Source organism: Protopterus annectens, chromosome 12.part0 (genome assembly GCF_019279795.1).
Source record: "Protopterus annectens isolate FY-2018-M chromosome 12.part0, PAN1.0, whole genome shotgun sequence".
NCBI classification, from domain to species: domain Eukaryota; kingdom Metazoa; phylum Chordata; order Ceratodontiformes; family Protopteridae; genus Protopterus; species Protopterus annectens.
Window position 1 is genome coordinate 887,143,781 of NC_056746.1, and position 16,913 is coordinate 887,160,693.

Genomic DNA, 16,913 nt, shown 5'->3' on the forward strand with positions numbered 1-16,913 from the left:
GCAGCAGAGAGGATCTAAAATGGCATTGGCAGGTCTCAACTATATTCCACAACTGTCCTTATGTCTAAGGGCTTGACGTCCACCTGGTCAGAAGACAGAAGGGCACTGAGCTCTTGAAGTCAGACATTATGCTTTCTGCAGAAGAAGTCCCAGTTGCAAGAATCTTGAAGCAATGATATTTACAAATGATACCTCTGTTTTTAGTTTGAACAGGCTTGTGTGAAATAATTTTTTATAGTGTCCATATTTTCCAGTTCTGGGGAGCAGCCCAGGTGACCCCCCCCCCCCAGGTAGCCCATGAAGCATCCACTAAGATCTGAAGGATGAGTAGCCCCACAATGGCAGTGATGGTTACATTCTACCACTTCAGAGCCCAGCGACAGAGATATCTCCCTAACAAAAGTCTGTAAGGGTGTAATGACTACAGTCTCTGGCTAGGGTTTCTAATCATTTGCACATAGCCTTGTGTAGTGTGTCAGAAGAGAGTATTTCATAAATGCTTTGCTAAACTTAGAAGTGATCAGATGAGGGACTGCTCAGTATTTCTGAGCCTCAAACAAATGAGTCAGTCTGGGCACAGTTTATATAAATTAGACTCCTGTGCATCATGGATGACACAAAAATTGCACAGTATGATGATTCATAGAAACCTGACCTCTGCAGCATCTGAGCACAGCAGTCACCTAAGCCATTGACATCTACAGGCAATGCACAGTGTCCATTGACATCTACAGGCAATGCACAGTGTACCATGATTTGCTTTAAACTGCTAGGGGCTCACTTGCATTTGCACAACTTAGAGTTACACTGTCAGAGTCTGCTCAATTGGGCTGATGTCCATAATTACACCAGCTGCTTAGATGACCAATTCATAGATGTGCTGGTGCATTTAGTGGGATTCAGCTCCATAATAACTATGTATATCTCTAAATCCCACTTTTGATAAATAGCACAACCCTGACAAAATGATCAGAAAGTTTTGGCTCTGCTCTGGTGAATACTAATGGATCCTAGCCTCTATATGCTGTTGTCCACTGAATCACCTTTATCTGTAGATATGTGAATGGGACATTAGGGATGATTCCACAATACAAACAAGAGATTATTGATTTTAACAATTAGCTGAGTTGCTGGTGTCATTCTAAGGGGATCAGATATTTGTTAGCATGGGAAAAATTGTTTAACAGACCATGGTACTTTGCCAAGGATTGTTTGCACCTGTCCCTGCTAGGCTTTTGAATACTAGCTAAAACTTTATCCTTCCTCATACGGCCTTTTTTAGGCAATGCCAAATTGGCAAACCTACCAACATACCAAAATCAACCCAACTGAATTTCAAGGTGGTACTGCTGAATGCCAGGAGCCTAAACAAAAAGTTCAACTCCATCCAAGCCCTTCTCATCCTGGAAAATATAGACATCTCTGCAGTTATTGAGTCATGGTTTAAGGCTGCAGAAAGCACCCTGGCAGTTCAGGGTTTCAATGCCTTCTGCATTTTTAGACCAGTAGCTGCACAGACTAAAGGAAGAGGTGTCTTGATATGCATCAATAACAAGCATACTTCTAGGTTGACTGAACAGGATGATGCACTGGAGTTTCTCCATGTGCAGGTCGCCATAGATAAAATACTATACAATATCCTAGCAAGCTATAGGTCATAGCGCCTACTTAAACCTACTGGAGACACAAACCATCCAACCTAACACTTTAATTACTGTTCTATAGACTTGGAAGCCTACATGACCCCAAATCTGCAGGTATACAGTTTCATGGGCTTTGTATTTACAAACACTCTTAACCAGTTAGTACACACAGCCACTAGAGGTTTCAACATACTGGACCTCATACTCACAAATATGGAAGATTACTCCACCACCCCCAATGTTACATTCTCCGTGGCAAGGTCTGACCTTAAAGCTATCTCCTTTGAAATTAAAATCAACTTATTAACCCCAGTAACAGTTAGTAACTATTCCAAGGCAAACTACCTTTTATTAAGTGATAGTTTGTCAAAATACACTGCCCCTCCAAACCCAGAAAACACAGCAGCCTATGCGGAATTGTTCATAGAAACTCTTTACAATCATGTCAGTGGCTGTATAGAGCCTGCTACCTACCAGAAGTAAGCCCAAAACTAACTCCAAAAACAAATCACCCTGTTAGCATCCCAGATTAAACAATTATACAACAGGAAAAAAATTCATGGCCAAAATCAGGAAGTGTAACTCTCATAAAGGTAAAAACTCTCTCATCAAAATAAACAGGCAGCTAAGAGTGCTAATTAAGTCCAATATAGCCATTGTTCAGGTCAAGATAACCTCCCAGGTAAATGACAACCATAAAGCCTTCTTCAGCAATGTCAGAAACCTCAAAGGCAGCACATAGTAGTGTGCTGAACTTGTGGTTAATGGTGTCACATTCGCTGAGCCAGAAGATATAGTGAATCTGCTGGCTGACAAATTCACTTCTGACTTTACCACCCACTCACCCTAGCCACATCCCAAGAAATACCTTCAAACATAATTCCTCTGACTACAAATAGATAGCATATCCTGGCTGCACTTACTAAGGCCAAGAACACAGCCTCAATGGGCCCTGATAATATCCCTGAATGCCTCCTGAATAATCTAAAATATGACCTATCAGGGCCACTGGAGTTACTATTTAAGTATAGTTTTAAAACAGGCTTCATACCATGAGAATGGAGAACTGCAATGGTCAGCCCTCTTCATAAGGGCAGACCATCAACAGATCCCAGAAACTACAGACCCATTGGCCTGGCTGGTCTTACATGCAAAGCCACAGTAAACATTATAATGGAAATGAACACCAAAGAAATAAGAGACCTTCTGGTATGGGATCCACCCCAGTCTGGCTTTGTCAAAGGAAGGTCATGCCTACTGAACTTGCTGGACTTCTTTGAGGAGGTCATCAAGGCAATGGATGAGGGTAAAACAGTGCATAATACCTATCTTGACCTGGCTAAAGCAGGTACAATTTGAAACAATACCCCACTCAGGCATTGTTAAGCTTACAGAATTAGGCATAAACCCTTATATAACATGCTGGATAGCTAGCTCACTCACAGATAAGATTGTTGTGACCCCCTCCTCAAAGATGCTAGTCACCAGTGGAGTCCTTCAAGGCTCTGTGCTGGGCCCGCTCCCCTTTGACATCTACTTCTTAGAAGTTAAGGCCAATGTCAAAGGCCTCTGGCTGACCAAGTTAGAAAATGAATGCAAACTGGGAACAGTCATAGAATCTCCCCAAGACACTAACATTTTACAAGATTGTCTGACACAGCCAAATGAGTGGTGCCAAAGTCATGGCTTAAAATTTAATACCACGAAATGCATTACATACCTTTTGGGAAGCTGGCCACCTCAGGAAACTACATCATCAATAAAACATATCTAACAGTTGACCTAATAGTCAGGGATCTGGGAACACATGTAGACAGTAACCTGGCTTTCAACCAACATGCATCAAGTTATAAGTAAGGGAATGGCATCTAGGTCCAGAGAATTCATTGTACCACTATACTTGGCCCTCATCAGATCCATCATTGAGTATAATGCCCCCTTCAGTATGTACCTGCCAGACATATGCAGCAACTGGAATGTTTGTAAAGATTCCTTATTAAAAGAAATACAGGGCATAAACACAATGTCCTATGTGGATTACCTCAAAGCCCTATCTTTATGCTTAGTTTTCAATAAACTACTAAGAGGTGATCTATGCCTGAAATACAGCTCATCCCTGGACCCCACTCTGATGAATCTTTTGCACATCTGTAAGACAAACAGCATCCGAACCCTACATCACAAGATGGGTTTCCAACTGGCTCACTGACAGAACCCACATGGTGACAGTCATGGGGGCTAGGTCCATCTCTAAACCAGTTACAAGTGGTGTTCCCCAGGGCTTGGTCCTGGGACCCCTCCTGTTCGGCATATACTTCTCAGAGGTACAGGCAAGCACAGGAGGACTATGGCTGACCAAGTTAGCAGACGACTGTAAACTAGGGGCTATAATTGACTCTCTGGCTGACACAGACATCCTCCAAAAGGGTCTCACTGAGACGGATACCTGGTGTCAAAATCATGGCCTCAAGCTAAATGCCAAAAGGTGCATAATCATCCCGTTTGGAAAAAACAAAGTACCCACAAACTACCACATAGGTGGCAGTCCCCTAAATACAGAAGACATAATAAGGGATCTGGGGACCCAAGTATATAGTAATCTCACCTTTGATAATCACATTGCCAAGTGGTTAGAAAATCCTTCTATGTAGCCCACCTAATCACAAAAGGGTTTGCATCCAGATCAAAAGAGGTCATTGTGCCCCTCTACTCATCACTCATCAGACACATCTTAGAGTACAATGCCCCATTTGGGATGTACCTTAGAAGACACCTGCAACAGCTGGAAAGACCACAGAGGTACATCACCAAGAGGATCAATGGCCTCAAACAGATGCCCTATGCAGCTCGACTGAAGAAATTCCAGTTGTACTCGGTTGCATACCGCCTACTCAGAGGTGATCTCTGCCTGACACACAAGGCCATGTCCAACCCAGAATTGATGGACATGCTCCACCTAAAGAAAACCTTATCCCCTTGAGCCACACACTCTAGGGATCTACACCTTACCACAACAATAAATAGGACGTGCTGGAGGGATAGATTCCTGTCCCAGAGACTTCCCATGCTTTGGAACAAGATCCCAATCTACATTAGGCAGAGCTCCTCACTAACACTCTTCAAAAGAAACCTTGACAAGTGGATGGGAAACAGAAAGTTTACCTCAGGGATCACTTCAGTGGCTCTGCTGGACAGAAGCACAGGGAACTAATCTAAGGGGATGGCGAAAGCCAACACATTCTGGCTAGGCTTATAAATGCCTTCGGGCAGATAGCCCAGTACCCACCTATGAACCTAAGAATTACTAGATCTAAAGACTTAAATTGTGCTTGCAATGTAAATAGGACATGCTGGAGAGACAGATATATATCTCAGAGAATTCCATTTCTCTGCAAAGGCTCCCGGGCCAACTGAAACAAAGTCTCTTCCTAATCCTATTTAAGTGTAACTTGGATCACTGAATGGGAAATCAAAAATCCAGCGCTGGTCTGGTGCCCGTGTCTCTGATGGATGGAGGCAATCAGTAAATCATGTCATAACCAACAATCACCCCTTATATAAACATCTAAAAGGTGTAACTTGTGGGACACATTTGGGTTATATGGGTAGGCATACAAAGGCCCTAGTGGCCATTAGCCTAGTATACACCCATGAACCTAAAAATAACAGCAATAATAAGGCCCATGAGATGTAGAGGAGTCCATATCTCCATACTAATAGGGCTGTGACTTATTGGTTCTTCTCTGTAGGGAAGCAAAGTCCGTACTAGAGAGAGTTTAACCCTGATAAAGAAAATTCTCTGTGCTGGGACCGCAGAGATCTTTCCTAGTTTATAATTACTGTCTAGGGCCTATAACCACAGAACTACCTAAGCTGCTACCAAGAATTACCTTAATAAAGCCAAGAGGAGTCTCTCATTCAGGCACAAAAAGAGAGCTGTTTCTTGTCTTGTTAGGCATCTGCCTCCATGGCAAGCACTCTCAGTGCAAAAGATAGTTCAAATGGCCACACTATGAACTCAGACTGAGTCCCACCAAGAATAATTAATGGGAGGAACCACCTGTCATGATGTATTCTAGAAAATAAGCTATTATGTTCAGCAACATCATCCAGTTTCCCTCTGACTGCAGAGGCATGACTTCTCGAAAAGTCACCATGTAGTATTTGACATGTCTGATGTGCTCATGGAAGTCACCGAGGTACAGGAAGGACAGTACCTTCCTGCCATCTATGGAAAGAGGGATAAGTATTAGCAGAAAATTTTGCCTCTGTCCAAAAGAGGAAACTGACTCTACAGTTGCTTTGTGAAGCAGCATGCCTCCAAGTTCCAAAATATCTGCTAAGGAAGTATAGTTCTTTAATAACTATTTATTGGGGAGGACCTAATAGCTCCAAATTTTGTCCACCCTAAATTGCATTTCAGATCTTACAGCCCTTGATTATGGCTCTCTAAGTTAGAACAAATGTGGAGAACCAGCTTCCTATGGTAATAATGAAGGAGTCAGAACTGCTGTAGTGGTGCTTCTGAAGCTGACCTCCTAGAAGGCTTCACAAGTGGATCTAGGATGAAAAGAAAAACTAGGTGACACTTGGGTACTCTCCTTATCCATTGTGACAGTTTCATTTTGGGCAAGTGGGATGGTTGAAAAGATTAAGAATAAGCCAGGAGCTCTCCAGAAACCCTCAGTAGCAGTTAGCACCTGTTTTCAATTTATAGGTTTTTCACCAGGCCTTGAAAAGCCTTCTCAAACAGAAATCATCCAATAAAGATGACATTCAAAAAGTCTTGCCTCAATTCATCCTTAAAGGAGGAGAGTCTAAAACATGGTCTGTTACTACAGACATATTCCTACACCTTTTGGAATAGTAGCATCAGCATAATCAGTCAGACTTACAATGAGCTGTGTAAAATCTCACTGAGGAAGCCATTCTAGCAGCATTTTCTGATTTCTTGACACCAGCATTGCAGAGTTTTCCTAGCTTTCTCCAGAACCTGATCCTCAAGAGAGATCTGGAACTGGTAGGTAAGGAGATGAAGAACCAAAACAGCAAAGCTCACTACAGTTTTGTCTAGCCTATCTCAAACATAGACTCCTCAACTATTGGTAAGTAGGAAGGATTTATGGTTTCTAGGATATATGCTTGATAGCCGTGACCGCATAGGAATCTACCCTGGGATGCTTAGTAAGGATGTTGTCTACCGGATGACAGTAGAGAGTATCAGTCTTTTTTAGGAGCAGAGAGAAAAGAAGTGCTAGCGACCTGTCCATATACAGTTTGATAAGGCTGAATATTTCTCCAAAGGAGAGATTACCTAGAGAGGAGCTCTCATGGAAGTGAAGTCTCATCATCAATGTCAGTTTCAGAGAAAAGGAATTCAACATTCTCAGAATTCCCATCCTAGGGCAAGAACTAGAAAAGGAGAATCCCCTGTTCCTAACTCCAGTAGATGACATCCTGTGCTGACCCGATGCAACAGGCAAGGAAAAGGCTGCAGGCAGGCACATACTTGATGTCAGGAAACAGGACCCTAGCACCCAGGGTGATGCACACTACAGCATCAGGCTCATGCATTAGGCATTGCACTGTTATCAAATCATACTCCTTAAAGATGCAATCCTACACCTATGTAGGTAGATCCTACATCAGTCAAAAGCATGTGTGCCCAATAATGTGTGGCTCTCCATGGGCCAGCTAGAATTAGACATTCCATGAGTCTCCTCTACTCCGGACAGTAACCCTTCATTGACTTGCAGAGTGGCCAGTCATTATGTTACTCTACATACTTGAACATGTGTAGACAGCACTGGAACTCTGAAAATCCCCTAAAAATGTTGTCATGAGCACTTTTCCTACTGTCTGCAGCATTACAACCAACAATGGACACAAGATAGCTGCCTCCCCAGCTAAAGCAGAATATACAAAGTGCCAATGACTAGAGGCATTCACAGTGACATGCTTTGAAAGGAAAAGATTTGGCCAGTATTTGGCCTCCAGATTTCTTACTTTCTCCTTCTATCGGACTTTGGCTTGGGATCATGGAATGGACCCCTCCTGCTCCTGATCCCTGCTATGAATTCCTCTACAGATGCCATTTTCCACAAGTGATTAGATCTCTGGCTTCTCCAACCTTCTCTACTGGTGAGCTAACACTTATGACAGCTCCTAATATCATGTACATCTTTGAGATAATACAGGAGGTGTGCCTGTGCAGATCCTGGCAGAAGAACTGGAGAGAACAGTAAATATTTCACACTCACTCTTGTTAGGCATTGAATATTAGAACTTAGGCTCAAGATAAATGCTTTATAAGTCCCTGACAGGAACTGGGTAACACAGAAATTAGGCATGCCATTATATTCTGGCAGATGACTTCCTGACATACACCTGCAAGTGGCATTTTTGCCACTCAGAATGGGGGCCAGAAATTCCAAGATGTGTGCCAATGTCAGTCAAAGATTCAATGAATTATACCAAGCTATGGAAACAAAACTAACAGTAACCTATTGTAGAGGACCATCAAAGTCAAAGACATAGGTGAGGGTGTTCTGGAATCCCAAGACACAAATAATACTGTGATAGAACTCATGGACACTCATTAAGGAATGCCTATCATCACTTCAGAGACAACAATGCATTTGTGCTGGAGCATGAGGAGCACAGATCAGATTTATACAGATCTACCTGTGATATACAAGGAAGGGTGTACTGGGACACCAGTGACACAGCTTTGTGTGGTTTGGTGTGCAAGGCTCTCACAAATTAGGGTATAAAAATGCCATTGTCTGTAACAGAAGCCATGCAAACAGGGACACTAAGGCACACAAAAGGCAAAACAAGCTAAAACATGTTAAATACTTCAAGGCAGTTTTGACTGCAAATGGCCACCCTTTTTCAAATATAGAGCTGTACACGAATAAGGGGATACTATTTAAGGTTGCAAGGCACAAGACTCAATGGGCTTGGAAGACGTCACCACTTCACAGCAGGGGTAGTCTTGTGTTTAACTGGTGCAGCCATTCTCAAGAGGTAGTAGAATCATTGGGATTGCATGTAACTGAAAGAAAGCCATTCTTACAAGGATAAGCTGATAAGGTGACGATAATCGGAACTGATAGCTTACTTAGTAAATAACAGGGCAACTGTGTGAGAGATGCATTGTCCTTATCTGCAATGAGGACCTCATTTTCTGTTTTAGGGTAGTAGGATTCCTAGTCTGTGTGACTTCACCCTCAGACTTGTAGATTACAGCATAGTAGGTCATCAGGAGCCCAGCCAGTGATATACTGTAGCATCGTGGGCCAAGACTATAACATTGTGGTATATCAGAGACACATAATATTGGAGACTAGGGCTTTCTTGCACAACAAGCACATAATCTGCTTTATATTAGGGAGGAAAGGGTATATGGCTTTAAAGTCTAAGGCATTCAAGGATACAAAGGACGCACACTAGTGCATACTGTAGCACCAGGGTACATAGATTTAGGGAGAGTAGAGTGGAGTATTCTGGGCTTCACATGCACAGTGCACTTAGGTATCAGTGACAGTAGCTAGGACATACAGATGCACCATATATTACAAATTAGGGCATACTGAGGCATCATGGACACACATTAAGATATGCAAGATTATCAGGGATGTGCAAACTATGGCACACTGGAGCATTAGGGACAGAGGCTAGATCATATAGGTGCACCAAAAATGTACAAATAAGGACATCCCAGTGCATCAGAGACAGACAGTGGGGCACACAGGAAATCAAGGATGGACATAATATTGCATGTTGGGGTATAAGTGACAATACAGGAACACCGGGGATATACAAACAATGGCATACAGGTTCACCATGGATGTACACATGAGGGCAAACTGGGACACCAGGACATACCAACTACAGTACACCGGCACAAAATATACATTTTTATGACAAATCTGTAACTCTCATGATACCTTGACAGAAGGAGGTTTGCAAATTTCTTTGTACAGATATGTCTTTGCTTTGACAGAGTACTTCTGTTTATTTTTTATGTAAGGCATGCTTTTAGAAACGTGTACTTCCTTTTGTGATTATTAATTATGAACATTAATCATGTCCCTCTTTTTAACTGTACATGAAAGTGCAAATCAATTTTGTGTTATAAAACAGAACATTTCAAGGTTCACTTACTTCGACGTGTGCTCCTCAGCAGTGAATGTCTGAGCTTCTCGGAACTGGCCTGCATTGTATAGAAAGAAAAAAAATGAACACGGACTTGGCTGCTGGATCCATTCTTATTTGTATCCACATTATTTTGCATTCAAGGTTTATACATTACAACTGTTTATTACCTTTTCTTACAAATTACTTATGTCTCTTTGAATGTGACAGATACTTCAGGCTAGAACACACACTGTACCATATTAATTATTTAATTTACTTGTTAACCATTTAAGATCCTGTGGGGACAATAGCTCTTGTCAATGATGTCCTGGGAACAGAGAAGAAAAGAGTTAACCTTGTATAAACGGAGACTAAAGGAATCGAACCGAGGACTAAAATATAAAGGCCATTAATAGCTCATACCTTTAAATACTTTCACTGTATGACAAAACATCTTTTCAAATGCTTTCTAAAATATATATCTTTTTAACCACAAGTATTGCTGGATCAAATGAATCTTTGCAAAATATATGCAAAATCAAGAAAGATGCTGAAATACATGCTATTTTAACTTTTACCGTTTACAGAGTTTGTTGGTAGCTCTGGGCTTGATAGAATGAAGTGTTACTTGGTGTATTACCACCTCAGCATATACAGTTGTAATAGTAGTCAAACCTCAGTAGTATTTTCACATGATCGTTACTGTTTTGACATCACAAGTGACTTCCCAGCCTCTTCAAGAGCTGTGGTGTTCAGATGAGGTTTTTGCTCAGGTAGAAGAGTTTTGTACATGTTCTTTGCATTTCAGATTTAGTAATGTAACAAAAATGCTTTTACTAACAGACTGAAATGAGCAAAACAAAAAAAGAGTGGAACTAAATAGTTACAACATTAGTTGTAAAATATAATTGCTAAACAAGTTATGTCATTACTTTATAAAGCCATTCGTGGACAGGTAGCACTAAACAAGTCCAAAGCTTTGAGTATGCCTTATCCCATTAAATTATATATACTTTTCTTGCCAGTCAGTTATTTTAAAAATGGCTTATGTGAGTATATCACCCCTTCCCATGTTTAGACAGACCTCTTTTACATTGTGATGTGCTTGTTAACTTAATATACTTTATGTATTAATTTCATTAGAATTTATATTACCAGTAAGAGTGAGTAAAAAGGTTACCTTCAGTGCAGTAGACGTGTTGAAATTACTTCATTACTACCCTGTATGTGAATAAAGGCACTAGGCAGTTTATGTATGTTTGGCTTGTCTTGAACAAAGACAGATTATTGAAAGCTCGTAACAAATTCCTAATGGTAAGTGTGATCTTGTAGAACTAGATTAAAGAAGGTATGCAAGACTTGATATATCCTTATACTGTTTACTCTGAGGGCACACAAACTCATTTAAAACTAGTAATGCAGCATACCATTTTAATGAATGAGAGAATGCTTCTGGAACAATGAATGTCATTAATTTTCCCATACACTGATACCTGTTGACTTCCTACAGCAATTCTAATAATGTGTACTAAGTTTAATAAAAAAAAAAAAAATGATGAAGCATTCCTGAAGACAGAATGTAGGTCATGTTGTAGTGAGAAATTGCTACAGTGGTCTTAAACTCCAGCCTTTCTTTGCAGGCCCTTTTTTAATTAATGATAGACTTGCATTGCTGCCTTATCGGTAAGCATTCTGTTTGTGAAGTGTGCACACCCTCACCTCGTCTGCAGGTATCTACAGAGTACTGAGCACAATTTCATGCCATTTTGCATTTCCACAGCGCTGCACATTTAGACATGTTGAGAAGGTTACATGGTGTGTGACGATAATTTTCTAGTTACTGTTTAACTACAGTCAGCATTGAAAGAAGAATTGTACAAAATGGAATTGTGTCCTACAGGTATATATATATATATATATATATATATATATATATATATATATATATATATATATATATATATATATACATACACACACACACACACACACACACACATATATATATATATATATATACATACACACACACAGACACACATATATATATATTTATTATGATCATCATCAACCACCCTTTCCCCATTTTTTCTACATGGGGTCACGGTATCAAGTAGGCAGGAGTGTGGGACTGAATTGAGAGACATGGTGACAGTTAACAAGACACCCCGACCCCATGTAGATAAAAAGAAAAGTACAGTATAGTGTTACTTTTCTGAGGCTCAGCCAGCAGAGGCTTTGTATGCTGCTGAAGGCAGGCTATGCCCTGTCTCTCATGGAACCAGAAGAGCTGGAATGCTTAACTCACGGTTCTTGTTCAGGGTCACTGAGAGGTAAATATTTTTGTCTGAATAATAAAAAATGCACAACTTTAAAGATCTTGTCTTATTTCACCCTCTTTTCCATCTGAAAGCTATAGTGCAGGAAGTGACAGAAGATCAGCCAGATGTCCTCCCCAGTAGGAAATACAGGTTACCATTCCAGAAAACATGCATCTTCTTTATGAACTGGGCATCCTGGTACACATTGTTCTGGCACTGGTCTGGGCCTCAGCTACTCTGAATGGCATGGTGACCTTCTGATGACTTCAGCCAGCTACTATATGGTATATTATTATCTGTATCCATATACTTCATGATGACACAACAGGTATGCCACAATTTTGCATGTCTGTCAAAATAGAAAGTAGTCAATACTCAGGGTAGCGTTAGAGTGTCATGGAGTATGTATGAAGGGTACTGTATCAAATGACATGGTCAAAGTACCAATGGTGACATGCATAGTAACAAAAAGGAATACCTTGGGTGCCACAGAGTGTCACTCTTCTATTGCCCATTTCCACTTTGCTTGTATTTATTTTCCTTGAGAGTATTTTGCTTAGATTTAATTTAATTTGCTCAAGTGCCTTTTTGTGCATGTCTGATTTGTTTTGTGGCTGTGTTATGGTACTGTTTGACTGTACGGTACATTTTATTTTTATCTTTCTCTGAAAGTGGTCTTGGAATTAATGTATATCAATGAGGAGGTGGGGACAAAGATCACAAACAATGGCTGTACTAGGTTGCTTGCCCCTACATAAAACTATTCTCTGTGTTTTTAATTGATTGCAAAATTTACCTTTTTCCCTACTGTTTTGCTTTGTGATGTACAGGTCTGTTGGATTTCTTTTATATGTTTATTTCTTAAAATGTATTTAGAGCACGCACATGCTTTGCAAGAAACTTGGGTAATCTCCAAGTGTAGTACCGCGCAGGATGCGCAGTAGCAAATCCCCCCCCGAACACGCCCAAGCCCGCATGAATATTTATTTTGGTCCTGCCATACCGTTACTTTTAGTCAAGCTTGTAATTTTATTCAGTTTTTGTTCAACTTTACTTCTGAATATAATTAGTCAAGCTTATAACATAACTACTGGGTACATTGCGGGTGCTGAGAAGAACGGCCTGTGAGTTTATTGAGTCGGTTGCCATTTTTGTGTTGCAAAAGCTGTCATTTCCAACTAACTCTTATGTTAACGCTTTCAAAACAAAAGAAGTTTTGACTTAATGCACAAATCTGCGGGTTGCTAGGTGATATGAGAGGAGACAAGGATACTGAAACGCTAGTGAAAAGTTAGTGTTTGTTATGTAAAAATAAAAACATAAACAGCATCAATAAACATGGTCAGATAGTGTAAAAAGCAGGTATCTGAGGCACTAGGCAACCCTGGCAAGTATTGTGTGGAGTCAGGAACCAAATTAGATATCTATGTGCCTATCACTGTTCTAATTGTGTTCAGTACAACAGATTCCATGTGTATGGAGCCATATTAGTAAAACGCTACTTCCATACAGCATTTATTAAATAAAAGGGACCAATTTAACAGGTATAGGGTTACCACCTGTCCAGTAGTGTCCTGACAAAAAATTGTAAACATGGCAAATGTCCTGAGATTTTAGGACAGAATTATTTCCTAGTAGAATCTGATGTTTGTACCAAAAAGGTCCCACTTTGGCCATTTGGAAGGTGGCAACCCTAAACAGGTATAAAGTGTGTTCTGACAGTACCCGGCTGGTACGCATTCAGCATTAACAAACACGCTATTCAGCCTAAAATTCATTATCCACAGTATTCATTAAGCATAGCTACATTAAAGGTTATGAACTGATATTAAGAGCTATTCTTACTCGGCACTTTCAATGTATGAGGCAAAAGCAAATAGGTAGTTTTATTTTTCAGTGTAAAAGCAAAACAATGTCGGGAAACTGCAAGTGTGCCAAAAAGCAAGATGCACAATTTGTTTCATGGAATACGGTTCCACATAGTTGTTGTTGTGTTGTGTCTTTCGGCTTTTCCCAGTTAGGGGTAAGTAATAAGAAGGTAAGGTAATCTAACAGTGTAGTACTTCGCAGAATCCTTTTTGGTTTTGTAACATTTACTGAATAATGACAGCTGGATAAAAGGTGTTTTCAGACGTTGGACAACTGAATAACAGGTGTTTTTGAAACATATGTCAATCAGATGTACGATGACCTGCCAGTCACTGTGGACATGCCCTAACCTGCGCAGAACCGCCCGCGAGGTACTACACTTGGAGATTACCGAAACTTGTTACTTGATGAAATACTGTTGGACATTTAAAACACACAAAGCTGAAATTTAGTTTGTCAGAGGGAAAATGCCACATTGAATGGTAAGCAGAAATAAGAAAGCATGACTATCTGCCAATGATTGTTCTACACACATGGCCGGCTAATTCAGTAACTTTATAGCCATGCTAGGGAGCATAGCAAGGCTCTAGTGATACTGGGGGAGGGGTCCTGCATTCCATGCTTACAGACACTGAGGCATGCGCCAACAGACATCTTGGTCTTAATGGCTTTGCATCAGTCCATGTCTGGTTTGGGAGCAGGTAGTGAGTAGGGAATAAAACAAAATATCCATATTGCTGCAAGTATGATGCTGTGCTGGAATGCCTCAATGTCCTATCAGACAAGGCAGTAAAGTACTTGGCTACATTTGTGGGGAATCAGGAGTGACTCCTGTCATCCTAGATAAAAAACAAACACCAGTGGCAGCTGATGGTCTGTTGAACAGGGGGGCCAAAACTTTATTAAAATAAAATGGTCACGTTTATTTACAAAACAGTTAGAGGTACATACTATTAATTCATCTTATGTCAACAGGACACATGGCATCCCCCCCAATTACATTCTCAAGTTTAAGGATTAGCCCTGAACAGTTGTCATACTCAACAGAACATTAAGACAGGATATTCCAAATGAGATGCAGTCTCTGAGTAAACATTACTACTGAACGCTACCTTAACAAATGCATTGTCTTGTTTTTATAAGCCACAGAGCAAGTCTAGGATGAAAATAAATGACACGTTACACTATAGATTCTAACCTATTAAAACATAAACATGAAATGCAATGTTTTTCATTTAGTGAAGAATAATGGAATAATCAACAATTTTTCTGCCTCAGTAAAAACATCAAAAGCAGTTACAACTCTCAATATGAACTGAGTACTAGTAATTTAAAATGCAAACTATTTTATCCTTACTTTTGAGGTCAAGTATTGCATAAATAAATTCCCAAATCATTTTAACTTTTTTGTTAATGTGCAGGTAAAGTAGATCTTATTTTATTTTAAATTGTTGACTTGCCTGATGTTTCTTCTTACGGAACACTCACCGAGCCTTTTCATAGAGGAATACAGAGTACATATAGGGCTACAAGTGTCAGCTTGTACAGATATCAGTGTATTATCTAACATATAAACAAGGACTAAGGGATTATGATGAAATGGGGGGTGCTCAAGAAACAAGGAGAATACAGAATATTATACTCATAAAGTAGCAGAAAGTATTCTAAGAGTTAAGCCAATACAGGAATGGAGAAAAGAGATTCTGTTGATAGGGATGACTGCATTTAGGAATACAGAAAATAGGCAAAAGGGGGCTGCAATTTATTGGAGTAAACTGGCAAAACAACCAAGGTATTGGGAACAAATAAATAGAGAGGGAAGGTAATAGAATGGGAAGAGGCTAATAATTTATTTGGACTGATAGAGATTATGTCAGAGTATAGGCAAACAGAAAGAAATAGGGGGAATCCTAAGCAAAAGACCAGCAATGGTAGAGATTTTAGTAGAATCTAGAACAGAAGCTGCTGTTAAAAAATTAAATAATTAGTACAGTATTTAAAAAATTGCATGACAACTGTAAGAATCAATCAGAGGAGGTTACAAAGGACTGGGAAGAGAGATTGGATAAGCAATTCATAAAGAAACAATGGAGAGATATATGTATGTTTCCCAACAACAACTCTGCAACAAAATCTAGGAGATTTAGAATCTTTGGAAGTGTTTACATAGGTATTTTTATACAACAAATAGACTCCAAAGAATTTTGCCATCTGTTAGATAGCAAATGTTGGAGGTGTGATGGGGAAGAAAGAGGTAAATGGAAACATGTTTTTTGAGAGTGTAATGAGTTGGCAGACTGGGTAAGCAAACTGGTATAACTAAGGAAATGGATTTTTGAGCTATGATACAGAATCAGAATTGCCTAGACATAGTAAAGCCTTGTTGAGTATAATGGTGGCTGCCAAAAAAAATGTTACTAGAAAATGGAAATCAAAGTCTAAACCAACTGTCCTAGAAGAAATAGTGAATATAGTAACAAAGATAAAACAACTAGAAATGGAATATTTAGAAAAGGGTAGGAGCAAATTACATAGAAAAAAATGTGAAATGTGGGAACTATACATACAGAGGAGGAATGAGGTTTAAAAGAAGGCAGGATTTGAATGAGCTATGTAATGTTTGACTGACAGTGACTGGATAGATTATAAGTGATGTAAATATTTGCAACTGAAATAATGTCAGTATGATTTGTTTTCATTTATATAATTGTATGATTGCCTATGTCATAAGTTGTAATTTAATAAAGGTGTTTGTTGTTTAAAAAAACATAGTTTCATAGGTGTGTACTAGGCTAATGGCCCTGGAGCCTTTACAAGCCTAGCCCAAAAATATTTTCCTTGACACTGTGCTACCCGATGTTAGTTCACAGTGCCTCTATCCAGTAGGGCAACTGGAGTGATCCCTGGGATGAACTTTCTGTTACCCATCCATTCGTCG

General features: G+C 39.9%; 1 protein-coding gene across 2 annotated transcripts in view; it reads right to left on the bottom strand.

Moving 5' to 3' along the window:
• Positions 1 to 16,913, bottom strand: part of EYA2 (EYA transcriptional coactivator and phosphatase 2) — a 970,866-nt gene that overhangs the window by 472,945 nt on the left and 481,008 nt on the right. For both annotated transcript variants that reach the window (XM_044089920.1, XM_044089919.1), the window contains exon 4: positions 9,813 to 9,861. In XM_044089920.1, the coding sequence (XP_043945855.1) occupies positions 9,813 to 9,861 (49 nt within the window). The remainder of the gene's footprint in view (positions 1 to 9,812; positions 9,862 to 16,913) is intronic.